Source organism: Leptopilina boulardi, unplaced genomic scaffold (assembly GCF_019393585.1).
Source record: "Leptopilina boulardi isolate dan_hultmark-lab unplaced genomic scaffold, ZJU_Lbou_2.1 LbouV2_260, whole genome shotgun sequence".
Classification (NCBI taxonomy): domain Eukaryota; kingdom Metazoa; phylum Arthropoda; class Insecta; order Hymenoptera; family Figitidae; genus Leptopilina; species Leptopilina boulardi.
The window spans coordinates 328,577-356,143 of NW_026137819.1; the positions used below are offsets into that span (position 1 = coordinate 328,577).

General features: G+C 24.6%; 1 protein-coding gene across 3 annotated transcripts in view; it reads right to left on the reverse strand.

Moving 5' to 3' along the window:
* Positions 1-4,290: 4,290 nt before the first annotated feature.
* The window catches only part of LOC127281030 (telomerase-binding protein EST1A-like), a 127,217-nt gene continuing 103,940 nt past the window's right edge, over positions 4,291-27,567 (reverse strand). For all 3 annotated transcript variants that reach the window (XM_051304514.1, XM_051304513.1, XM_051304512.1), the window contains 7 exons: positions 24,573-24,676; positions 24,114-24,287; positions 22,456-22,665; positions 12,805-12,967; positions 9,429-9,649; positions 7,577-7,661; positions 4,291-6,204 (listed from right to left, as the gene is read on the reverse strand). In XM_051304514.1, coding sequence (XP_051160471.1) covers positions 6,068-6,204; positions 7,577-7,661; positions 9,429-9,649; positions 12,805-12,967; positions 22,456-22,665; positions 24,114-24,287; positions 24,573-24,676 — 1,094 coding nt within the window. In that variant the 3' untranslated portion in view covers positions 4,291-6,067. The remainder of the gene's footprint in view (positions 6,205-7,576; positions 7,662-9,428; positions 9,650-12,804; positions 12,968-22,455; positions 22,666-24,113; positions 24,288-24,572; positions 24,677-27,567) is intronic.

Genomic DNA, 27,567 nt, shown 5'->3' on the forward strand with positions numbered 1-27,567 from the left:
CCTTTTGAATAATGTTACTAGATTCTGAACATATGATATTTCCTTTGGAATCAATTATTTTCCAATTTTTTTTTATTCTACCAAGTTCTATTAGGAAAAAAAATAACGAATTCACGGTGGTGAAAATCAATTTTCTTTCTACTTTTTTTTCGGCATATAAAGGGTTTTTTGTTAATTTGGTTAATGTTAATATTTGGTTTTATTAATATAGTTGAGTCAACTTTTGTGTGAGAGTTAGTAAAACGTTTATTAAAAGCAGGTCTTTGCAAATGGAAAGAAGGTCACTTGATTTGCTAAGCAGAGAATACATGAATGTCCCGTATAACGATCGAATAAGTTTGTGCTACCTTTAAGTGTGGCTCCTGCAAAGACTTATCACATGCCTTCACATTTTCTATATAACTTTTACTTAAAACTATTTAATTCTAAAAAGAGAAAATTTATTAATATTTGTGTTTTTTTTTGTTTCAGCTAATTTTGTTATGAAAAATGGAGCCCAAAATTTGGAGGTTATATCATTTCGATATAATCATTTCGATATAATCGATATCGATATAATCATTTCGATATAATCGATATCGATATAATCATTTCGATATAATCGATATCGATATAATCATTTCGATATCTCACATCGCCTTGTTTTCGGTCGGTGGACTACCAAGTAAATACGCAATGAAAACAATAATAATAAAAATATTTAATGGTGAAAATCTGAGCTAATATTAATGAAACAAAGAAAGAGGTTACAAAACAAAACCCTTAATTTTTTTATGAATATTTAAAAATTCTTTAAATGTGACTCTCCACGAAAGAAGGAAAATCGTTGAAAAAATTGCAGGTTATGTTTAGTGAGAGTTTTACCATAAAAAGTTACTTTTTAATTAAATAAAATCAAAATCAGTATTTATTAAATTTTTGAAAATGCAATAAAGGCTTAACATTAAATTGTATTAAGAGTAAATTTACTTAAAAAATTACAAACAGAATGTAAAAATTTTTTTACGTAAAATTTTCTTTCGTAGAGCGTCACAAATGATTAAAAAATTTTATTGGTGAAAATCTGAGCTAAATTCCTCAAAAAATTCAAATTACAAAAATAATCCCATAAGGCAAATTATTATTATTAGGCTAAAAATACTTAACAGAGATAAATTTTTTTTATTTATTTTTATAGGATTATTTCATTTAATGTCAAATTCTAGTTATTCTTTCATGGAACGTCAGGAATTTAAAAAATTTCGTTTTTTCTGTTCTTTTTTTTGCATTGAGTTGAAAAAGCACAGTTGCTTTTAATACAAGTTTTCAAAAAAAAAATGAAACCAATATCCCCATTTCTGGTCCAAGCGGCACGAAGATGCAGTTACAAAGTAATCGGCATATAAAATGTGTAGGACACCAATAAATTCCCAAGTGAATTCAAAGAATCGCATAATGGTCCGTGTATATAGAAATGGTGACCTCGTCTAAAAAGGAGACTCGTCCGCAGATCGTAATCTGGGTAGGAAGTCATCTCTCTCTCTCTCTCTCCCTCTCTTGGCTTTGAGATTCAATCTCAACGAGTTAGGTAATACTTCGTCCACTATTTATAAGCATTGTCGTGCCGTTGACTCTTTACCTTAACGATGATGTATACGTTTTTAGTAGGTTTTATATACAAAACGGTAGCTTATGCTAAACGATTTTGATTTGAATCTATGATTTAACGCCATTTGATCTTGACCTAAAATTTAAATATTGAATTCCTTTTTTTTAAATAGTTAATGAGTAAAATTGATTAGGTTCTTTAAAACAGCTGCTTAAGAGAATTGCAATATACATAACCTAAGTTAACCCCTATGGTGAGTCTACGAATGTTAATAGTTTCGCTTTTGCAGAGCCTGTAGTTGAATAAATAGCAACATGGGTTTGTTGCGTTGGAGTCGCAGCAAAAGGTAAGTACATAACGCGAATACCAACCTAACCGAGAGAGCCGATCGCCTTTCTCAGAATTAGATAAGTCCCTTTATTGGTGATCGGATCACTGCAGTAGCAGTAGTAGCAGAAACACTGGCAGGCACCATACCCAAGTTCAAGGTTGGCTGGTTAAAAATAAACCTGATGTACACAACCGAGTTGTTGCTCTGCTACTTTCTTATTGCTTCGCCGCAAGTAGCTTCACCGAATATTTACACTGACCAATACACAATCATTCTCAACATCCGGAAACATTGATTCAAAGTGTTATATCACTACATCAGTTGTTTATTTCTTTTTCCAGTACCCTTTTTCATCTTTTATTTTTTTTTATTTCAAAAATCAAAAAAATTTGCAAATGTAATCACTATTTTTGACAAATATTAATAATATATTATTAATATTATTAATTATTTCCTATATAATATGGAGAATTATAATTAAAATTTAGAAAGAACAAGTATTTGTACAACGTTATAACGGTTTTACAACTATGGATACTTACCTTCTCTTTGGTCCAGCATAAATTTACCTAATCACTCTTTAACCGTCTAATGTTCTTATATATTGTTGGAGATGTTATTTTTGCCTACGGTTCTTTTTGGCGTTTATGATGGTACACCCAAAAAAAAATTGTCCTGTTATAATGGAGATCTAGAAAATTTGAATTAAAAGTCAACAAAAAAAATCGTTCGCTAAATTTAATTGTAAAAATACTGTTCTTATATTAAATATGGCAAATATTTATTTTTGGTAAAAATTTCAGTTGATTCTTTACGAAAATTAAAAATTCTTTAAAATGGAAAAAAATTTTCTTAGGTGAAAATCTGAGCTAATTTTTTTTATGAAACTTGAAATATTTTAATTTACAATAAAAATTTTCATGGGTGAAAATCACAGCTAATTTTCTTTATGAAATTTAAAATATTTTAATTTCTAATAAAAATTTTCTTGGGTGAAAATCTGAGCTAATAATAAGGATATTAAATAATTGTTAAAAATTAGAAATTAATTCTTTATGAAACTAAAAAATTATTAAAAATTATACAACGAAAATTATTAGAAAATGTAAATTAATTTTTTTAATGAAGCTTAATTTTTTTTTAATTGATAATAAAAATGTTCATAGGTCTGAGCTAATATTAAAGGAATTAAAAAATGGTTAAAAATTAATTTATTATGAACCTAAAAACTTATTAAAGATTAATTCTTTATGAAACTTAATATTGAATCTTTTGAATTTTGTGCTGTAGTTTGGAAATTCGATTGTTGTAATAAATAAACCATTTTTTTATAATCCTTTTGGAATTAATATGTTCGGCATGATGCGGTTTTAGCATTATAAAATTAACATTGGTTCTTTATGAAATTTTTTCAAATGGTCAAAAAGTTTTCTTGGGTGAAAATCTGAGCTAATATTAATGAAATTGAAAAATTATTAAAAAACTAAAAATTAATCTAAAAAATTATTAATACTTAACTTTTTATGAAACTTAAAGTTTCTTTAATTGAAAAAAAAATTTCTTCAGTAAAAATCTGAGCTAATATTAATACAATGAAAAAAGTGTTAAAAAATAATAATTAATTCTTTATGAAATTCAAATTTATTTAATATGATTAAAAAAGATTTCTTGGATGAAAATCTAAGCTAATATTAATTAAGGGTTCTTTTTTTCTGTAGTTTGGAAATTCGATTGTGTTAATAAAAATAACCTTTTTTTTAATCCCTTTGGAATTTATGTGTTAAAAAAAACAAAAACTAATTTCTAACAATTCACAAAAAAAATGTCTATATAAAAATTACTTAAATTCAAAATTAAAAACAATTCATTTTTATAATGAAGGATGAACTTTATTGCAAGTCGTTACATAGTGTGAGCATCAAACGACTGGTATATTAATGAAACTAATTTTTAGGCGAGATATCGGCATTAATTTAACAAATTACAGTGTCAAAAAAAAATGGAAAAAAAATATTAGACCTTCTTTTATAGAAAATTATTTCAAAAACATCACGAATAAAAATAGGTTGCAATTTTTTTTTTCATTTTCTCACCATTATTAAAATCTCTTCCCCTTATTATTTAATAACTCTTCATTTTTTCTAGATATGTTTTCATAAATTTCTTCCAGATTTTAGAATTTTTTTTTCTTTTATTTCATAACTACTAATTTCTGTTGAAAAATCACATTCGAAAAATTAAGGCAGAAAAAATTAATTCTAAAGCGTTAAGTACTGATTACAGGATAAAACGCAATATTATTAAATATTTATTATCTTGAATGAATTATTGATGTGAGGAAATTATGTACAAATACAAAATTTCCGGAATGTTGTGTGAAACATTTAAATTGAATTTAATTTATATGTCAACGTTTTTTTTTGTTATACATATTATACACTTTTGTGAGAATATAATTAATATTTTTTTTGAGAGAGAGGGATTAAAAAAGTGCCAACGAAAATTGGTTAAAATTTTTTGAGAAAAGCGACATTGTTTCATTTTTCAAGACGCGTTAATACACTGAATTTTTATTAAAATACCAACTATAATTTTTGCCTAATATAAAGTTCTAAATTGTGTGTTGATTTCATTTTTCTTTGTGAATCAGAAATATCGTGATTAATTAATTTTTTTTTCTAATGCAGTCCGCTTTTTTTTTTAATTCTAGGGACAGTGCACATATTGTAAGTGTAAGAAAAATACAAAGTGTATCATATGATCGCATTTAAGGGCTTATTTTCTACGCTTATATAGTGTATCTGTTAATTTCATTGACGCGCATCGATAATTACAATTTTTACTCTCAATCACGATTATCGTTACTTTTCACGATTTTAAAATTGATTGCAACATCTCTTCACGGTTAGTTAAAAACCATTCAGGAGTCTGTACAAAAATTCGAATTACATCAATCTACACAAAAGAAAAAAAAATAAAAAATCATGCACTCGACGATAAATAAGAAATTTTCCATCCAATTTGTCAAAATTTTATTTGCTTTACTTTAAAAAAATTGATATAACGAAAAAAAAATATCTAGAAAAAAACACTATTTTTTCTAATATGAAAACATTTGTATATATATATATATTTTTTTACAACAGAGTTAAAAAGAAATACGTTTTTACTATTTATCAGTGAACTTTTTTTTATTATTATTATTTCTAAGGATAATAAACTAGAACGATTCGAACACTTGAAGGGAGGGGGGGGTGTTAAAATTAATGCTTCTAAAACAAAAAAAACTTATCGATAAAGTATAATTAAAATGCTAATTAATTTCTAGCAAAAAAAAATAATCTTTCGATTTTTAAATATAGAGCGATTTTCGATCGATTTCGCTGCTTTAAAAAAATATATAATAAGAATTTAAAACAACTAACATTCTCTTTTTTTCCCCCGACAAAAAAAGAAATAGTGTTATCATTTTTTTTTCGACTGCTATCTCAAAAAAAGAAAAAATATTACAAAATCATCATTACAAACACGATTAAAGAATATACAATAATATGACCAAAATGGTCATTTTAACTATATAAAAACGACTCAAGAATCTTGATACATGAAATTCGATCTATATCAAATACCAAAACCCTTCAAAAAACTGTACAAACATGATTCAATCAAGATTCTCCTTTTTTTCCAGCCTCTACTTATTTTTTTTAAGATTTTTATTTCAATCTCGAAATTTATTTTCTTTCTTCTTTTATCATGGAAAACACGTACTATCAGTCAGACATTATAAATAGTGTGACATTTTTTTTTTAAGGCGACACGCGAATCGATCGCTTTCAACCTTTTTTTCTTATCTTTCATTCATCATTTCTAAGTTTCCTACCGCATTGACACGAGGGGATTTTAATTGTTTTCTTATTTTCTTGTGGCGGGGAAAATACCATTTTTTTTTGTTGTTGTCGTTTTTTTTCTTTATTTGTTATTATTATTATTTTTTTTGTTGTTTCTCGCTGGAAGAATTTTTTTTAAAAAAAAGAAACCCCGTTCATTCGGTTTTTGAAAAAAACAATTGAACGTGATCAGCGATCAAGAAGGATGTGCTTGACGAAAAATATGATGATTTTAAATTCAATGTGTTTTTTTTAGAAAATTCAACCTAAACCCGCCCATTGGACGAAATCAGGAACCTCTCTTACTGGCATGTCTCTTGCTAAAGCTTTTACCCTTAAATTTCTGTCTTCAGTCAATAGAACAACATCCCTTCTCAATCTTCTTGGTTGACCCTCACCTGCAAAAAAAAAATTCCATCCCATCTGAACTATTTTTTTTTTTTTTTATGAAACTTTGAAATTTCTTTAAATGAACAAATGAAACTTCTTGGGTGAAAATCTGAGCTGATATTAATAAAATGAAAAAATAATAATTAATTCCTTATGAAACTTAATTTTTTTTAAACGATCATAAAAGATATTATTGATGAAAATCTGAGCTAATTTTTTTTCTAATAAAAATAAATATTTTTCAAAATTATTAGAAAAGTTTTCTTTCATAAAAATCTGAGGTAATATTAATGAAACTAAAAAATTATGTAAAAATTAATTATTTATTAAACCAAAAAAGTTTTTTTTGGATGAAAATCTGGGCTAATATTAGTAATACTAAAAAAATATTAAAAATTAATTCTTTATAAAATTAAAATTTTTTTAAGTTATCGAAAAAGTTTTCATGGCTGACAATCTGAGCCAATTTTTTTATGAAACATGAAATTTTTCTCATTGATAATAAAATTTTTTTTGATGAGTGCAAATCTGAGATAATATTAACGATATCAAAAAATATTTAAAAATTATAAATTAATTCTTTATAAAACTAAAAAAATTATAAAAAAATTAATTCTTTACGAAACTTATTATTTCTTTAAATTATCAAAAAGATTTCTTAGATGAATATCTGAGCAAATATTAATTAAGGGTTTTTTCTTTTGATTTTTTTTAGTGTTGTTTAGAAATTCGATTGTGTTAATAAAAAAATACTTTTTTAACCCATTTAAGATTAATTTTTTCCGCATAATACGGATTTAGCTTTATAAAATCAACATTGGTTCTTTATGAAATTTTCATATTTTTTTATATGATCAAAAAAATTTCTTGAGTGAAAATCTAAGCTATTATTAACCAAAGGAGAAAATTATTGAAAAATAATAATTAATTCTTTATGAAACTTAACATTTCTTTAAATTAACAAAAAGATTCTGTTGTGTAAAAATCTGAGCTAATATTAAAGATAAAAAATTTATTTAAATGATCATAAAAGTTTTCTTGGGTCAAAATCTAAGCTAATTTTCTTTAATGAAACTTTTTTCAAATCATCATAAAAGTTTTCTTAGGTTAAAAATCTGAGCAAATATAAACGAAACTAAAAAATTATAAAAAAAAATTAATTCTTTACGAAATCAAAAAGGTTTCTTGTGTGAAAATCTGAGCTAATTTTTTTTTTTTAATGAAACTCAAAATTTCTCTAAATGATCAATAAAAGTTTTCTTGGGGGAAAATCTATGCTAACACTTATTAAAACGAAAAAAATTGTTCAAATACAATAATAAATAAATTTAGAATTTTTGTATAACAAATAAATAATATTAAATATTTTAATTTTTATACCTGACGGGATTTGATCTTTAGAATTTGTCCTGCAGAGACTCAGGCACGTTGCCAGTATACGATCATCATTTCTGGTTAAGCCATCCTGTAACAATCAACGTTAAAAAAATACATAAATATCAAGTTTCGTAGTTCATCAACTCTCCAATACTTCTCTTTCACCCGAGGCGAGGGTAGTTGATTTTTTTCCCCTTTTTGGACAAAAAAAAAAAAATTCTACATGAAGCTTGTTAAATGTAACAACCTTCGTGAAATAAATACTCCTACAATATTGGCATCGATATTGCCATGGTATATAATCACTACAGAAGTATATAAGGGGAATAAATTCGAATACCTATTTCGCGTGGGGGAAAAAAAAGAAAGATCTGCTCAAGAAAACAACAAAAAAAAGAAGACGAAGAAGAAGAAGAAAGATCATCTAGAAAAGAAGACGAAACATCTTTGAAAAAGGAAAATAAAAAAAAATCTTAGAGGGACTGTGAGATGGGATCTTTCACTCATTGGTGCGAGAAGAAAAGTTTAACGAGCGCCAGTCGTTATCGAGGATTTCTTAAGATCTGAGTTCCTGTTGCGATCGTATCCAACTTGAGTATCGAGATTCTTGCTAAGCAGATAGCAAACGATAGCACAAGGTAAATGCATGTCCATCAGAATTTAATGTTCAGAGAAAATTTATTTCTCCAAAAATTACATTCTCCACGTTTTTGTTTTCTTTTTTTTGTGCGTGAAAAGAAAACAAAATTTAAACATACTAAATTTATGACACACGAAAAATTTAACACATTTATATTTTGGTCATTTTTTTTGCAGTATTGGTTAAAAATTAATTCTTTATGAAACTAAAAAATTATTAACAATTAACTTTTTATAAAACTTAAAATATTTTTAAATTATAAAAAAGATTTCTTGGAAGAGAATCTGAGCTAATTTTTTATGAAACATAAAAAATTTTTTAACTTTATAATAAAAAATTTCTAGGGGTAAAAATTAGAGCTTATATTAAAGACCTAAAGTTTCTTAAAATAATCAAAAAAAAATTTTTGGGTGAAAATCTGAGCTAACATTAATAAAACAAAAAATATAAATAAAAAAATAGGTATTAATTAATTTTTCATTCAACTTAATATTTTTTAAAAGATCAAAAAGTTTTCTTGGGTGAAAATCTGAGCTAATATTAATGTAGTGAAAAACTAGTTAAAAATAAAAAATTAATTCTTTATGAAACTAAAAAATTAATAACAATTTACTGTTTTTAAAACATGAAATATTTTTAAATAAACAAAAAAGATTTCTTGCGTGAAAATCTAAACTAATACTTTATGAAAATTGAAATTTTTTTTTAAATTTATAATAAAAATTTTTTTGAGTGAAAATTTGATAGATAATATTAAAGACCCCAAATTCCTTGAAATAATTAAAAAGATTTTCTGGGTGAAAATATATGCTAATATTAACAAAACGAAAAAATTTGTCCAAAAATTAAATAAGTGAATATAGCAAAAAATTGTGCTCTGATAGTTTGGAAATTCGATTGTGTTAATAAAAACACTCTTTTTTTAATCCATTTATGATTTATTTGTTCCGCATAATACGGATTTTGCTTTATAAAATCAACATTGGTTCTTCATGAATTTAGATTTTCTTTAAATGATCAAAAAATTTTCTTGAGTGAAAATCTGTGCTAATATTAAAGAAACAAAAAAATTATAAATTAATTCTTTATGACGCTTGTAACTTTTTAAAATTTCAATAAAATCTTTCTTGTATAAAAATCTAAATAGATTTTTGAAAAAATTAATGGGTTGTTTATTTAGAATTTTGAAAAAATTTGTAATTTTATTGGTCTTACCTGAGATACATCCTCCTCGACGGTGAAAGTACTCGATGATAAAACGGTGCCTCGTGTTGTCAAGCATCGAATTGCAGGATTTCGACTCCTGGCAAAGGCAAGTGCAGCTTTTGCATTTTCAGCAACTCTCGCCACGTGTTCAGGATTTAATGCCGCTCGTGATGCTGGTTGTGTGTCCCTTGTTCCTGCTCCTCTCGCAAGTCCTTCCAATTCATTCAACACTGAAATTACAAAAAAAAGAAAAAAAAATATAATTTTACTTTTATAATTAATATATTTTTAATAATTTTTTTTTTTATATATATTTTCTGTTACCATTTATTTTGTAGTGCAAAATATATAATAATCTTCAAATCAAAAAAAAAAACGCCGTAAATTCAAAAAAACATTTTTCATTTCGATATATTTTTTTCCACTTTTTTGCATTACGATGAAATCATATGTAAAAAAAATCATTCAATACGATTGCTTACTCGTTGGAAAATACTTTCCAATGGGTTTCACAATTTGCCAAGATGTTTTCCTCTCTCTCTATCTCTCTCTTTCTGCGACTATTTTTCGTCGATGCGAATCCGAATCGATCAATTGAATTTCAAGTGGGGGAAAAAGAGGTCTGAGAAGTGGTTTGGGAAATAGTCTCGTCTCTCCAGACCTCTTACCAAGGACCAGGATTTATTATGGACGTAGTGTAGTGCTTGTCTGCAGTCCTTGAAAATAGCTTTTCGTAAATCAAGATTATTTTTCATCTCCACAAAAAGCGATCCTCAAAAAAAAAGCTTTATTCCACTTATAAAAAACAAAACATAAAATCAATTTTTTTACATAAAAAAAAATTCTTAGGTGAAAATCTGAGCTAGTATTAATAACAAAAAAAAATTATTAAATTTTAATTCCTTTGAATCATCAAAAAGATTTTTTAGATGAAAATCCGAGCTTTTATTAAAAAAAACATAAAATCAATTTTTTCTTCATTTTCGATTACAACTATCATCAACTTATTGTCTAAAAAAATTTAATTCCTTTCAGTTAATTATTCAACGATTTATTATATATGGAAATTACACTGTAAGATCTAGACCCTTGTCTCTCGTGTCGAAAAACGAAAGTATTTCTTCGTAGCAATATCAGCCTTTTGACCTCTTAGCGGCTCGACTAACCTGACCCAGCAACGGTGAGTTCACAGTTAATTTTCTCACGACTGGCAAAAACAGATGCATCAAAGAGTGATGCTGTATAATCAGTTTGCTTATATAGTCAAATTATAAAAATCAAAAAATAAATTCCAAAAAAAATAAGGAAAACAAAAAAAAATTAGAAAAAACAAATTTTTCAATATATTTTTTTAACCAAAGGTAAAAATAATTTTTTTCTCCCATATGGGACGATCCAAATTTAAGACTTTATATATTGTGGGCGGCACCATTGAGAATTGAGCATCAAGTAATTCACTGCTCGGGGGGCTCATCTTTAAGAGAGGAAACACCCCAGAAAATAAACGAGATACTTATCGTTAGAAAAAAAAATTTTTGCAAAACTTTTTCGCCCGTGAATAATTGCTCATGTTAATGTCCAGAGAGAGAGAAAGATTTTTATTTTCAGCAACAAGATTTTAAGCAACTATAATTACAGGCTCTTGTCTTAATTTACTTTTTTTTTGTTTCCAAGTCAATTACTGTTTCAAAATTAAGATATTTTTAATACTTAAAAAAAAAATTGCAGAAAAAAAATAAGAAAAAAATTTCCTTTTTGCCTTGTGTAATGATAAAACATTTTTTTGGGGTAAAAATTTGAGATGAGTTTTTTATGAAACTCGAAATCTCATTAAATGATTCAATAAATTTTTTTTTGTGAAAATCTAAGCTGCGACAATTTGTAAATTCGATTGTGTTAATAAAAAAAATCTTTTTTAATCCTTTTTTGGATTAATTTGTTCGGCATGATACGGATTTAGCTTTATAAAATCAACATTGGTCCATTATGAAACTTGAAATTTTTTCAAATGATAAAAAAATTTTCTTGGGTGAAAATCTGAGCTAAAATTTAATGAAACTAAAAATTAATTCTTTATGAAACTAAAAAAGTTTTCTTGGGTGAAAATCTGAGCTAAAAATTAATTCTTTATGAAACTAAAAAAGTTTTCTTGGGTGAAAATCTGAGCTAATATTAACGAAACAAAAATTTTGTTTAAATCATAAAATCGTAGACAAAATTAACTGTAAAAATAAATTTTGCAAATCTAAAAAAAATCCCAACCAAGTTCAATGACCACATAATTTATATAAAAAAAAATGATAATGATGAAAATTTTTCCGTTTTCTTTTTACTTTTAATGCTTCATTCGTACTTCAGATCATCTTGAGATTGATAAGATAAGATTTCGGAAAAGAAGAAGAAAATACATTTCGCACTTCGTGCTTCGGCTTCCCATTTTAGGAGTCCCAACTAATCTCTCGGATCTTGGAATTCGTAGAATTCTTTTCATTGGTCAGATACTTGATTTATTGGTCGATTGGCTTTTGATTTCGCTTGAGAATCTGACCCTGCGTGTTCTTATCTACGACACAAGTCGCAGACTTCGCGGAGGATGAACGATATTGAAAATAAAATAAAAAAGCACCGAGAAAATTGATTCTTCTCATCCCAAAGGGTAAATATACTAAAAAAAAATCTAATTTAGAAAGAAAGAATAAAAAATTATTGATGAAAAATTTTTCTGATCTATTAAGTAATTGTTTGATCAATCAGTAAAAATAAAAATGACTAATCATTATTTAAAAAGGAACCTTTCTCCGAGGTCGACAATGTCTTAGGTCACCACTTGAAAAATTCTTTCTTTACAAAAATTTATTTTCGAGAATTCATCTTGAATTAAAATATGCCTCATCATGAGCCTTCGAGGCTAAATTTCGCCAAAGCTGATAATTACCTGACAGTGATTGATGATTCTCCTCAATTTTTTTAAAACAATTTTGTACCGATTTAAACATCCTTTAATTTCTGATTCATCATAATTTTATCAACCTTGTCTTCTTTAAAAAAAAAAATAATAATAATTTTTTTTTAAACTTTTTTCCCAGTAAATTTCATTTGGAATTGAAATACAAAGAACAAATAAATCCTATAATTTATTTCTATAATTACTTTTAATTAAGATATTTTGAATGTAAAATCTCACCAAGCACTTAAGAATTTAAAAAAAAATTTTCAAAACTGTCATCAAAAAATGTAAAAATTGCAAGTACTTGGTCGATTATAGGCAAAAAAAAAAGATTTTAAAATAATTGTTAAAAAATCTGGAAGATGAGATCTTCAAAGAAAGAGAAAGAAAATGTTTTTTACTCATTGAGTTAATGTATTTAATTACCAATGCACTTACCAACGAGTGGAACCATCAGTGTGTAAATCGGTTGAGCACCGGAAACGGCCTTGGCGATGCTCTGCAGCTGAGGCAAATAATCGATGAAGCAATTCGTGTCTGGGACTAGTTGCCTCGGTCTCACTTCAATCTCCACAGATACTAAAGATTTACTCAAGATCGCCTGTAAACAAAGAAAGATAAAATGTCAATTTCTTCCGACAATTGTACAAGACGATTTTTTTCCTCTCCTCATTTCTTTTTTGTGTTTTTTTGCAGAAAAGAAACATTTTCAATTTCTTTAAACACAAAAAAATATCAACTCTTAAGAGAAAAAAAACCTATTTTCATGTATATAGAAGGATTTACAGAATATTTGCGGAAGGAATTTCCGGATTTTTTTTCCCGCAAATACTTGTAAGTAACTTTCTCGAATGAAAATCGAAAATCACTTCCGGAAATTTTCCTAAAGTTACTTGTGAGAATAAAAATATTTATTGGTGAAAATCTGAGCTAAAATTAATGATACTAAAAATTATTATTAATTACAAATTAATTTTCTATGAAACTTGGTATTTCTTTGAATGTTAAAAAAAATTCCTGGGTAAAAATCTGACATAATATTAATGAAACGAAAAAGTTATAAAAAATAAAGATGAATTGTTTATAAAACTTAAAATTATTTTTAAACAATTATAAAAGTTATTTTGGATGAAAATTTCAGCTATTATTAATGATGCAAAGAAAATTTTATAATTTACAAATTAAGTTTTTATAAAACTAGATATTTTTTTAAATGATTAAAAAAAATTTCTTGGGTGAAAATCTGAGCTAATACTTTTTAAGAAATTTAAAATTTCTTTAATGAAAAAAAAATTCATGGGTGAAAATCTGAGCTAATATTAATAAAACGAAAAAAAATTAAATAAGTGAATATTATAAAAATTTGTGTTCTGATAGTTTGTAAATTCGATTGTGTTAATAAAAAAAATTTTTTTTATTCCATTTAAAATTAATTTGTTCGGCGTGATACGGATTTAGCTTTATAAAATGAACATTGGTTTTTTTATGAAATTTTCATATTTTTTCAAATAATCAAAAAATTTTTATAGGTGAAAATCTAAATTAAAATTAATGAAACTAAAAATTAATTCTTTATGTAACCAAAAAAATTTTCTTTGATGAAAATCTGAGCAAATATTAATGAAACGAAAAAAATTATTAAAAATTTAATTCTTTATGAATTTTGATATTTCTTTAGATTTTTTTCCAGAAATACTAGTAATTAACTACTCTGGAAAAAATTTCGAAACTAGTTCCGGAAAATTTTCTAAAGTCACGTACGCATTTTTTTAATACTTCCACGTGGGTTTTGTAAAAATTATATTTTTTTAACAAAGAAACTAGAAAGGTATAAATAAAAAATTTTTTCATTAAAAAGAAGTCAATAATTGTAATTTTAAACCACTAATTAGTTGCTAAAATTAAATTGACAAGATTTACAGTTTAGAAATTAGCAATTTTGATTAAAATTAGTGACAATTTTTTTTGTGTCGAGTTGAACTAAAATGGAAGCTAGCAAATAATTAATGCTCCTGCGCCTTCCCTTGCCCCCCCACCCCCGTTTTAAGATAGTGAATCGATCAAGAGGAATAATAGGAATACCAAGTAGGTATTCTCTCTCTCTCTATCTATCTTTTTCTCTCTCGTAGCATTGATGATCGTAATGAGCCTCTAATGTTTGTTCGATCGTTGCACGACAATCGATAGGAAACACGTTGTCGTATGTGCCATTGTCAATCGAGATAACACTATCGAAACAATGTCCCGACCCTAACTGTAATGAAACAAGATTTAAACCCAAACATATGTGATAGAAAAAAAAACAAAATTTACGAAGCCACTACTCAAAAAAATCGGAATTTCGAATCAGTAATTTTCATTCAAAATCAAAATATTAAAAAAAAATTTCTGCAATGTAAAATTTAGTGCAAAAAAATTATTTCGCAACAAATTCCAGATTATTTCAAAATTGTTTTTTAATTAACAATTTTAATTGTGAAAAAAAATTTCTTAGGTGAAAATCTGAGCTAATTTGGTAAATTCTAAAGATAGTTAATACAATTGAAAATAGGAACAATCGAAAATAGATTTAAAAAGCTTTTAGGAAATTTTAAAATATTTAAAGAATCTCGATAATTTAGGTTATGGGAGTAAAAGATTTTCAAAGGAGTGTGAGAGAGAATTTTTTTTGTTAAACTATCTTCAGTCTATTTGGACATAAAAAAAATAATAATTCAGGTTAAAAAACTCGTTCTCGTGTTTGTGCGAGTCACGTCTTTATGAATTTTCTAATAGCTCTATATATTTTAAGTACAGTTTCTTTAACAAGACTATAATTTCGTCAAACAAAATTACGTATATGTGTGTACATATATTGAAAAAAATCAAAGCCAAGTAGGTTAAGGAGGTTTAGCTTAGGTTCAAAAAAAAAAATGAAACCATCAAACATGACAGGTTGTGTCTTGTAAAAGAAGCGCTTGTCATTAAAAGTACCCATTACAATATGATTTATTAAATAAATTATATTTGTAGTAACTAATAGCTTGAAATTTATTATCAATAACATGGCATTAAATAAGAGAAAATAAAATTAAAATAAAAAATAAAATTAAATAAATTAAAATAAAAATTAAAAAAAAATTAAAATAAAAAATTTTTAAAAAAAGTTGCAATTAGTCAAGAAAGCACCGTTGCAGCAAAACGCAACTATCAAAATGCCATACATTAATTATTCTCGCCTTTCTTTCTCTCTTTCTCTTATTCTTTCTTTTCATTATTGTTCTGCCTTCGAGCACTCAGTACTTGGTGAGAGAACCCACATTTGAATCATTTATCCTGACTTGGACGCCCACGAATCTTAAGAATGTTCTCATATTATGCACTGGACACTTGTTCAAATAGTCGCAACTTTTTGACTTCAATCATATTATATTTAAATTCCTCCCTCAAGTGACTTTTGTGTTCGATTATTGTTCAGTAAATTTTACTATAGCGAAAAAAAAATTAACCATTTCTTTCGGTATAAATTCTGAAGGATCAATTTTTTTTAACGTCAACGACGTTAGAATTTTGTTTTCTCCAAATAATTCTTTATGACACTTAAAATATCTAACTTTAAATTTTGAAAAAATAATTCTTGGGTGAATATATCTTAGCTAGAGAAACGTAAAAATTATTAAAAATTAATTTTTTATGAAATTTTGTTTAAATAATTATAAAAGTTTTCTTGGGTGAAAATCTGAGCTAATATATTAATGAAACGAACGAAAATTTCTTAAAAATTAATTAAGTGAATATTAACAAAAATTTGTACTGTGATAGTTCGGAAATTCGATTGTGTTAATAAAAAAATTCTTTTTTAATCCATTTAGGATAAATTTCTTCGGCATGATACGGATTTAGCTTTATAAAATCAACATTGGTTCTTTATGGAACTTGAAATTTTTTTTAAATAATGAAAAATATTTCTTTGGATGAAAATCTGAATTAATACTTTTTATGAAATTTAAAAATTAATAATAAAAATTTTCATGAGGTAATATCTAAACTAATATTGAAATGAAACTAATTAAAACTAAAAAATTAATTCTTTATGAAACCAAGGGTAAAAATCTGAGCTAATTTTAATGAAACTGAAAAATAATTAAAAATTAATTCTTTATGCAAACAAAAAAATTTCTTGGGTAAAAATCTGAGCTAATATTAAAAAAACTAAAAAAATTTTGTTTAGAAATTAAATAATTAAATATAACAAAAATTTGCGCTGTGATAGTTTAAAATTTCGATTGTGTTAATAAAAAAATTCTTTTTTAATCCATTTAGGATAAATTTCTTCGGCATGATACGAATTTAGCTTTATAAAATCAACATTGGTTCATTATGAAACTTGAAATTATTTTTAAATGATAAAACAATTTTCATGGGTGAAAATCTGAGCTAATATTAATGAAACTAAAAATTATATAAAAGTAAAAATTAATTCTTTATGAAACTTGATATTTATTTAAATAATTAAAAAGTTTTCTCGAGTAAAAATCTAAGCTAATATTTTCCATCTAATATTAAAAAATATCTTTTATTAAAAATCCAAACTACTATTAATCAGAGACGTATTAATAATGCCTCATTAAATTTTTTATTTAATAGAATTTCATTAGATATATTTTTCTAGCCGAAAAATAATAATAATAATAAATAGTTTGAATTTTCTTATACATATTCCATTGTTTTTCTGCAATAATTCGTTTGGCAATAATAATTGTCACAACAGGAATCTAAATTGAAACAGTAATTATACTTGTTTCCATAATTTTGAGTTCCAATCTCTCTCACTCTCTCTCTCTCTCTCTCACCCTCTCTGAAACCCAATGGATTTAGTCACACAAGGAATAATTTATTAGGTATTTGGTAATCGCTGAGATTCGAGGTTGGCTCTTTGAATACAAATTGTGGACGGTGGCGCGAGTCTCATGTAAAATGGATGGATTAAAAGGGGAACTCCCTACATTATTGGATATGGCTGCGAATTTGCGTCAAAATTGAATCGTTACTAATCCACAAGATTTAATGTTACAATTATTAATGTTATATTTTCCGCTTCTTGTCACGCGAACCAAAATATTTTCTATCAGAAAATAAAAAAATAATAGTAATAACAATAATAGTAATACTAATACTAATACTAATAATAATAATAGTAATAATAGTAACAATACTAGTAATAATAATAACAATAATAGTAATAATAATAATAATTTTTGAGAGGAGGAGGTAAAGTTTTTCAAACTTTTGAAGATGGAAAATTTGTTTTTACAATATTAATCATGAATAATATTGAATTAATTTCTTTTTTTCGTTTAAAATTTAAATTTTGATATTCATAAAAGGAGAACGCATTTATTGGCGAGTCCCTCAACCGACGATGCTTTTTTTTATGGGCAGAAATATTACGAGCTAGAGGCCTCATGGGAATCGTGAGCGAGACCAGTATATATAGTTTTACCCTCTTGCATCATTCCAGCAGGAAAAAAAAACCTCCCGAGATAACATTCTACCCCTTGATGTGTGTGTGGGACAAGGGGAATTTCAACTCTGTGCCGGATGAACATAGAGCTCAGTGTGCTGTGTGAATTTTAATACCCCTCTCTCTCTATCTCTTTCTCTCTAACACTCACTTTCCAAGAGCTACTGAAATCTTTCATTTCAAGAACATTCACACGGCTACTTATATCAACATAGGGCATTTTTTTTCTATGGTCAACATTTTTTATTGATTTCCCATTTACAGTATCTCCCTCTTCTATATAAAAGACTTGACAGTACTTTAATATTTCTTGACCATGTCTCTTAAATTGCAAAGACGTTCATTGCATCACTCTCAAAAAGAAGGTACTAAAACAGAAACCGATTTTAGGTATTAAAATAGAATCAAATAACAATTTAGTACCTAATGTCGGTATTAAATTAATACCTTTCGTTTTACAGTGATAAATGAGAATGTAAAAATCAAGTTTTATGATTTAAAAATTGTTTTATAATTTTGAAAATAAAAATTCCCTCGATTTCCGATATATATATAAAATTTCTCGAGGGCATTTATTAAGATCGAAACAATCAAGATGTATGATCGATAATTTAGAGGAATATTGAGATGAGGAAATTGATTCGGCCTCTCCTGGTGGATTTTATAGTTTATCCACCGAAGAGATAAAGGGATGGGGACAAAAAAAAGTGCTTGATGGAGTTTTATAATGGAGATCTGTTGGATGTCCTTGTCACGATCGCCTCGAGTTTATTAAACAGATATAAAGGAATAATAGTTTAGCCTAGAATCATTGGAATGATATAGAACAAAAAAAAATTTATTGCATACTGTTTAGATCAACAGATTTTGAGCTACATTCAAAATTCTAAGATAGATTTTTGCTTGGCATAAATTTTTTCTTTAAAAAAAGTTTGAAGTTATTTATACAGATATAGATTGTTATATAGTAAAGCATGTCAGTATTGAATGCTAATTTATGAATTACGAATCAGGGTAGACGAAGGAATCATTAGGGTTGGGAAAAAAATAGTTGGAAAAGTAACTCTCTCTCTCTCTCTTTTTTTCTGCGAAAGCTGTCATGGTCAAAAAGGATATTCCCTCTAAGTAGTTTGATTGACTTATTGGCATTTTATTTTAGCCGAGGGAAAAAGAAGAAAAATTCTTCTAGCGAGGCAGGAATTGTAGTGTAGCAAATTGGAATCTTGCGAGAGAAGAGGCTGAAGAGACTAAAGAAGAAGAAGAAGAAGGAAAAGAAGAACAAGAAGAGGGTCGAGGGAGCAATGAGTAGAGCAGAATTAAGTGGAAGATGGCAGAAAGCAGGAGAAACGAGGATCGGTTGTTGGAAAAGTGGGTACTCACTCGTAACTCCCGGCCTGATTTTATTACGGGTTTCTCGAGACTCACTTCTCTCTCTCTCTCTCTCTTTCTTAGTCTCTCGCGTAGAATTAGCGTGCCTGCACGAGCCGACTACACGACGATATATTAAGGGTAATCGCATTCATAAATGCAACAGTTGCGCTACAACGATCGGTCCGCGTGTAAATGCTGCTCGCAAATCAGATCGCTGGGCCCGGCTCTTGGGCCACAACATCATAAAATACACCCACGTGATGGAGGGACGCATAAATAATGCCTAAAATTAATTTATTCAAATTTTTATTTCAATTTAATTTGATTAGATATAGAATTTTTTGAGATTTTTTTCTGTAAAACTTAAAAATTACTTTAAATATTCATAAAAAATATTCTTTGGTGAAAATCTGAGCTAATCTTTACTTAAAAAAAAAATATTAAAAAAAAATTCATTATCAAACTTAATAATTATTTAAATGATCAAAAAACTTCTTGGGTGATAATCTGAGCTAATACTTTTAATGCGACATTTCTTTAATTGATAATAAAAAGGTTCTTGGGTGAAAATCTGAGCTAATATTAATAAAAGAAAAAAAATTGTTCCAGAAATTAAGTAAGGGAATATATAATAAAAATTTTTGCTGTGATAATTTGGAAATTCGATTGTGTTAATAAAAATAATCTTTTTTAATCCATTTAAAATTAATTTGTTCGGCGTGATACGGATTTAGCTTTATAAAATCAACATTGGTTCTTCATGAAATTTGATTTTTTTTGAAATGATCAAAAAAATTTTTTTTGGGTGAAAATCTAAGCTAATATTAATGAAACGAAAAAATTATTAAAAATTAATTCTTCAGGAAACTTGATATTTCTTTAATAAATAAATAATTATTAAATGTTTAAAAAGATTTCTTTGGTAAAAATCTGAGCTAATAGTTTTTATAAAATTTATAAATTTTTTTAATTAATAATAGAAAATTTTCATTGGTGAAAATTTGATCTAATATTTATAAAGCTAAAATGAATTATTAAAAAAAAAAATTTAAGTGCAATATTTATTAATACTTTACACAAAAAAAAAGATTAATAAAACAAAAAATTATTATAAATTAATTCTTTATGATATTTAAAATTTCTTTAAATGTTTTAAAAAAAATTCCTGAGTAAAAATCTAAGTTAATATTAACAAAACGGAAAAAAATTGTTCAAAAATTAAATAAGTGAATATAGCAAAAAATTGTGCTCTGATTGTTTAGAAATTCGATTGTGTTAATAAAAATAATCTTTTTTAATCCTTTTTTGGATTAATTTGTTCGGCATGATAAAGGATCAGCTTTATAAAATCAATATTCGTTCTTTATAAAACATGAAATTTTTTTTTTAATGATCAAAAAGATTTCTTGGGTGAAAATCTGAGCTAACATTAATGCAACGAAAAAATTATTTAAAAAATTAATTCTTTATGTTTATCCTTCTTTAAATAGTCAAAAAAAATTTCTTGGATGAAAATCTGAGCTAATATATATATTAATGAACCCAAAAAAAACATATTTTCCGCAACTTAAAAATACTTTTAAAAAAAATTTGATAATACTTTTATAAAATTTGTCATTTATTTTAATTCCGTGTAAAAATAGCATTTATATAAAGCGTATCAAAGTCGAATCCTTCTATTTTTTTTAATGAAATCGTCAAGGTGAGATTTTCAAGTTAAACATTGACGGTGGCAGTGATAAGAGAATATAATTACTTAGAGGGTAATTAGACGTTGTTGGTTGGTGAGTCTCACGCAAAGAAACCTCTTTTATTATTTTATTTATATATCTATATATATATATATTTTTTATTTTTAATTTTAGCCTGCACTTGAGCAGTATTTACTGGCGGCCATAAAAGATAATCGTCCCCCTCTTTTAATTATCCCTCTTTGCTGATTGTTACAAGACGCAGAATCTTATTTCGTAGTCATTAGCGCGAAAAATAAAAGGACGGTACATGTTTAACAAACAAAACTAAAAAAAAATTGTATGGATCCTTTTTTTGTCAACTCTATACCAAGATCTTTTTTAGATTATAATAAGAGAGTTTCTGTAAGCGAAAAAACTTCTTTTTAATAATCGTCACTTTCTTTTAATTACACTGACCATTTTCTAATTAAAAAATATTTATAGTATCATAACTTTTGATTTTTTTTCCCCCAACCATAAGAGAAGATTCTCTCTCGTTTATTCGAATATTTAATTTTACGTTCGTAATTTTGTTTCACTTTCAAACAATGTTTAAAGACAAATTGTTTTTTAAAATATGAAAAAAAAATTAATTAATTATTGAAAAATTAAAAAATAATTTGCGTAGGTTAAAATTTTTAAAAAAATTTTAAAAAGTGTTTATGATTAAACCTTTTAGTTCTATGAGAAAATCGATATAGTTTACTTCCTTAAAAACAATAAAATTTTGTATAAATTTACATTTTAAATAAAAACAAAATTGCGTTAAGAAATTATGAGTGCAGTCTACAAAAAAAAACGAGACAGACAGTTCCGTCGACACGATTACATAAATAAACGTGGGATATTTTGTTTTTATTTTCTCGTTTTTTTATGTATATATATTTTTTTTTCCTAGTGACATTAATTATTTGCAGTTTGAAAACCAGGCGAAACAATGTGTGAATTCCAACTTGTTCACACAGTGACATAATTCAAACTTGTTTTTGAAAGGAAAAAAAACTGGTTGAAATTTTACGAGATGGTATAAATTCCTCAAAACAAAAATGTGTCAAAAAGAATTTTTTTTTTCTTTAAAACTGGATTAATGAATGAGAATCGTATTTAATCGTAAAAATATTCTAATTTTTTCCTTCAATTTTATTATTATCAGTAAATTTTTTGTCGTTATAAAAAAATCAGAATTTAGTTTAAAAAAATTATTAAATTAATACAAAATGAAAAAAATTATAAATTAATTTTCTATTAATAAAAATATTTTATCTATCAAAGAAAGTAATTTGTCATCAAAGAAATTAATTCGTCATTGAGTAATTTAATTTTTCATTGAAGCATAGATGAATTTTTTTTCTTTTTTTTTTTTTTGTTTTCTAATTTCCGATCTCAAGTTTATATATAATGAAACCTTGAACGTCACTGATCTGAATTGAAGAGAGTGACGATAGGATAATGTTTATATTATCTTATGAATGAAGCACTTACTTGAACTCGCTGTCGATGATGATCTTGTTTCTTCTGACGCCTCTCAAGCTCTTCCTTTCTCTCGATCAACGATCTAATCTCACTTACTGGAGTCTGTGAAGTCAGTGTGTCGCTCGAAAGAACGTCTCCGGACGAAGACAATCTTCTCAAGGTCGCGGGTGCATCTTCATCATCTTCACTGTAGCTTTCGACTAATAATTCCGAGTCGCTCTGTGATGATAAACAAAAAAAAAGAAAGAAAATTCATTTATTAATATTGAAAATTTTTTTCAGACAGTTTTTTTATTCACTACAAATTTTTTTAAAATTATTATTAATTATTTTTAGGAAATTTGAAATTTTTTTTTTAAATTAATAATACAAAAAAAATTCATAAATAAAAATCTGAGCTAATATTAACGATATTAAAAATTAATTCTTCATGAAACTAAAAAAATTATTAAAAATTAAATAACGAAAATTATTGAAAAATATAAATTAATTTTTTATTAAAACTTAAATCTATTTTAATTGATAATAAAAATGTTCATAGACGAAAATCTGAGCTAATATTAATGAAATAAAAAAAATTATTAAAAATTAATTCTTTGTGAAACTTGTTATTTCTTTAAATGATAAAAAAAAATTCTTGGGTGAAAATCTAAGCTAATATTAATAACAAAATAAATTATTAAAAATTAATTCTTTATGAAACTTAAAATTTCATCAAATGATAAAAAATATTTCTTACGTGAAAATCTTAGTTAATATTAATTTTTTTAATTTTTTTAATAATCAAAAAATTTTCTTAGGTGAAAATCTGAGGTAAAATTAATTAAAACTTTTTGTGAAATTTAAAAATTAATGATAAAAACTTTCATGACTGAATATCTGAACTAATATTAATGAAACTAAAAAATTAATTTATTATGAAAGCAAAATGTTTTTTTGGTTAAAAATCTAAGCTAATTTTAATGAAACTAAAAAAATAATTAAAAATTAATTCTTTATGAAGGCAAAAAGTTTTCTTGGGTAAAAATCTGAGCTAATATTAACAAAACGGAAAAAAATTGTTCAAAAATTAAATAAGTGAATATAGCAAAAAATTGTGCTCTGATTGTTTGGAAATTCGATTGTGTTAATAAAAATAATCTTTTTTAATCCTTTTTCGGATTAATTTGTTCTGCATGATACGGATTTAGCTTTATAAAATCAACCATATTTTCCACGACTTGAAAATACTTTTACAAAATTTAAAAATACTTTTGTAAAATTTTTTATTTATTTTCTTTCCGTGTATTTTTACTTTGTATTTTTTTTATTAGCTTTTATATAAAATGTATCAAAGTAGAATCCTTTTTTTTATAAATATCAAAAAAATAATTATTTTTTCAAATTATTTAATTTATTTATTATTTTTTTTAATTGTTTTAAATTATTTTAAATTATTACCACATAAAATCTGAATTAAAAATTCATTTTGTTTATATTTATACATAAAAAAAATTCCATTATCAGCACATAAGAAAAGTCAATAATTATTTTAAATTTTGTCTGATAATATTTATAAGATTAATTTGCAAAACAAAAATTAGATTGAATATATTTTTCAAGAAAAAAAAGGAAGAAATATTTTTTTATCGTTTAAAAAAAAATGAGAGAAAAAAGAAAAGCAATACCTGTACCGGTGGAGAACTTGGAGAACTTGCACTGGATGCTTCGACTACTGAAACGTATTCGCTGATACCCGTTTCGCTTTTCTGTAACTTTAGTACCGGCGTCTCAAGGCCGCAGAGAAATACTTGACCGAAGAAGAGAATCTTGCTTATCCTCAAACAAACCTGAACTATTTCCTAAAAATACCAAACAAAAAAAACAAAAACATTTTTTTTAATTTTCCAATTGCTTTTACAATTTTTGTAATTAATAAAAATTAACAATAATTTAATAATAATAATTATAAAAATAAAAATAATACTTCAATAATAGTAATAATAATAATACTTCAATGATAATTAATTAATAAACGATTTTCAATTAAAAATGATTTTAATTTAATAAAAATTAATTTTTTAACTTAAAAGAATATTTAAAAAAAAAATGTAAAATTAAATTTAAAAAAAATATATATTCCTCACCATATCTTCCGTTTTTTGCGTAAAGAACGAGTCCTGAGGATTAGACATAAGTGGCGTGAATCCTGCGAGTGTTGTGTCCTCCGGAAGCTTCACAAGTTCTAGATCTGAAAAAAGAAATAAAAATTTGGACAAATTTATTAGAGGCAAAAAAAAAATTAGGCGCAAGAAAGGAATTCTATTTAAAAAAAAAATTATGGTAATGTTTTTGTGCTTGTTAGGCAGAAGGTGTAATAAAAAAAAAGTGACTCAACCTTATTATATAATGCAAATCAGACGACGCTTATAACTATTAGTGCTATAAATTTTTTTTGTATATATATATATATATATATATATAAAAAGGATTAATGAGAAGTTTTGTATATATTATTAAAATTAAAACCGACATTTTGATCTCATAAAAAAATATAATACATTCGACACTATGTAAATTTACAAACCACACAATTTTCGCAAAAATATCACATAACAAAATGAGATTTCAATAATCACGTAAATAAAAATAAATTTTCTTCTCGGTATAATAAATTTTATTATTCAATTTTATTATTCCAAAAAAAACCCAGCAATAAATATTTTTAAAAATCTAATTTCATTACCTAAAAAAAATTATTAACAAAAAAAATATTTATCAAAATTTTCGTAATTTTTTTTATATTTTTATTAAAAGTAAATAAAAATTAATATTTTTATTATTTATTTTCATTTTCTTTTAATAAAAAAATATAGAATAAATAATAATAAAAATATTTATTTATTTTTATTTACTGATAATAATAAAATAAATAATAGTAAAAATATCTATTTATTTTCATTAACTGTTAATAAAAAAAAATAATAATAAAAATATAATAAAAAATTTAAAAAAATAATTTTTAAAACTCGATACAAAATAAAAATTGTATTTTCGTGAATCTAGAAAATATTTTTTTTAACAACATTGGAAAGTGGAACATTATTCAAAAAAAAAAAAAAAAAAAAAAAGTGGGTCTCTTTTTCCAGAAATGGAAGACAAATAATTTTTTTTATTTATTTTTCTTTTTATTCCCTGACAATAAATTGAAAATGTCAATTTTCAATTTACAATTGAAACAAATTTCATTTGCACAAACACCGTCTATATATTGTTATAAGTACACTCTTTAAAGTAATATCCAATTTATCTATTGTGACTCGATCGTAAAGTTCAGAGTAATAGTGAATTCAGCAACAAATTGACATTGCGGTACACGTTGCCGCATTTACCGTTAGTGTCTCAGATCCTTTCCGAAACGTAGTTTAACCACAAGAGACAAAATTCTTGTTTTATTTTTCAACTTCACTGTATGTCGACTGCTCCAAATTCCTCCTTTTTTTCTCTCATTCTTTCTTTCTTTATTTCTTTTTCTTTTTTTTTCTTTCTCTTTTTTTCAATGAAACTACATACGAGCCAATTTAAATTCTAAAATATTCGAAGACACTCTTTGAAAAAAAAACGAATCGGTAAAATATTTTTTTTATATTAAAAAGAAAAAAAAAATTGAAAATTAAAAATTTAATTAAAAATTTTTAATAATTAAAGGGTTTAATTTAATTTTCTTTTTTAAACAAATTTTCTGCATTTAATTATTTTTAAAATTCAATTTTATTTTCTATATTTAATTATTTTCTAAATTAAATTATTTTCAACATTCAGTTATTTTTAACATTTAATTATCCTCTTGATTAAATTACTTTAAAAATTCAATTATTTTCTAAATTCAGTTATTTTTAAAATTCAATTATTTTTAAATTGAATTTTTTTCTAAACTCAATTATTTTCTAAATTAAATAATTTTCTACATTCAATTATTTTGTATATTCAATTATTTTTAGAATTGAATTATTTTCTACACTCAATTATTTTCTATATTCAATTATTTTTAAAAATTTTATTATTTTCAATATTCAATTATTTTTAAAATTCAATTATTCTCTAAATTGAATTATTTTTAAAATTTAATTATATTCTAAATTCAGCTATTTTTAGAATTCAATTATTTTTAAAATTCAATTATTTTTAAAATTCAAATTATTTTTAAAATTCAATTGTATTTGAAATAAAATTATTTTTCTAATTTCAATTATTTTCTAAATTCAACTGTTTTGGAAATAAAAATATTTTTCTAAATTACATTGTTATGGAAATAAAAATATTTTTCTAAATTCAATTATTATTTTTAAGATTCAATTATTTTCTATACTCAATTATTTTTAAAATTTTTATTATTTTCAATATTCAATTATTTTAAAAATTTAATTATTCTCTAAATTGAATTATTTTTAAAATTTAATTATATTCTAAATTCAGCTATTTTTAGAATTCAATTATTTTTAAAATTCAATTTTTATTTATTTAAATTCAATTATTTTTAAAATTCAATTGTATTTGTAATAAAATTATTTTTCGAAATTCAATTATTTTCTAAATTCAACTGTTTTTAAAATTCAATTATTTTTAAAATTCAATTGTTTTGGAAATAAAAATATTTTTCTAAATTCAATTATTTTTAAGATTCAAATTATTCTCTGAATTAAATTATTTTAAAAATTCAAATTATTTTTGAATTGAATTTCTTCCTAAACTCAATTATTTTTTTAAATTAAATCGTTTTCTACCTTTAATTATTTTTAAAATTCAATTTTATTTTTTATATTCAATTATTTTCTAAATTAAATTATTTTCTATATTCAATTATTTTCAAAATTCAATTATTTTTAGAATTCAATTATGTTTTACACTCAATTATTTTCTATATTCAATTATTTTTTAAATTTAATTATTTTCAACATTCAATTATTTTTAAAATTCAATTATTCTCTAAATTGCATTATTTTTAAAATTTAATTATATTCTAAATTCAATTATTTTTAAAATTCAATTTTAAATTTATTTAAATTCAATTATTTGTAAAATTCAATTGTATTTGAATTCAATTATTTTTTACATTCAATTATTTCCTAAAATAAATTAATT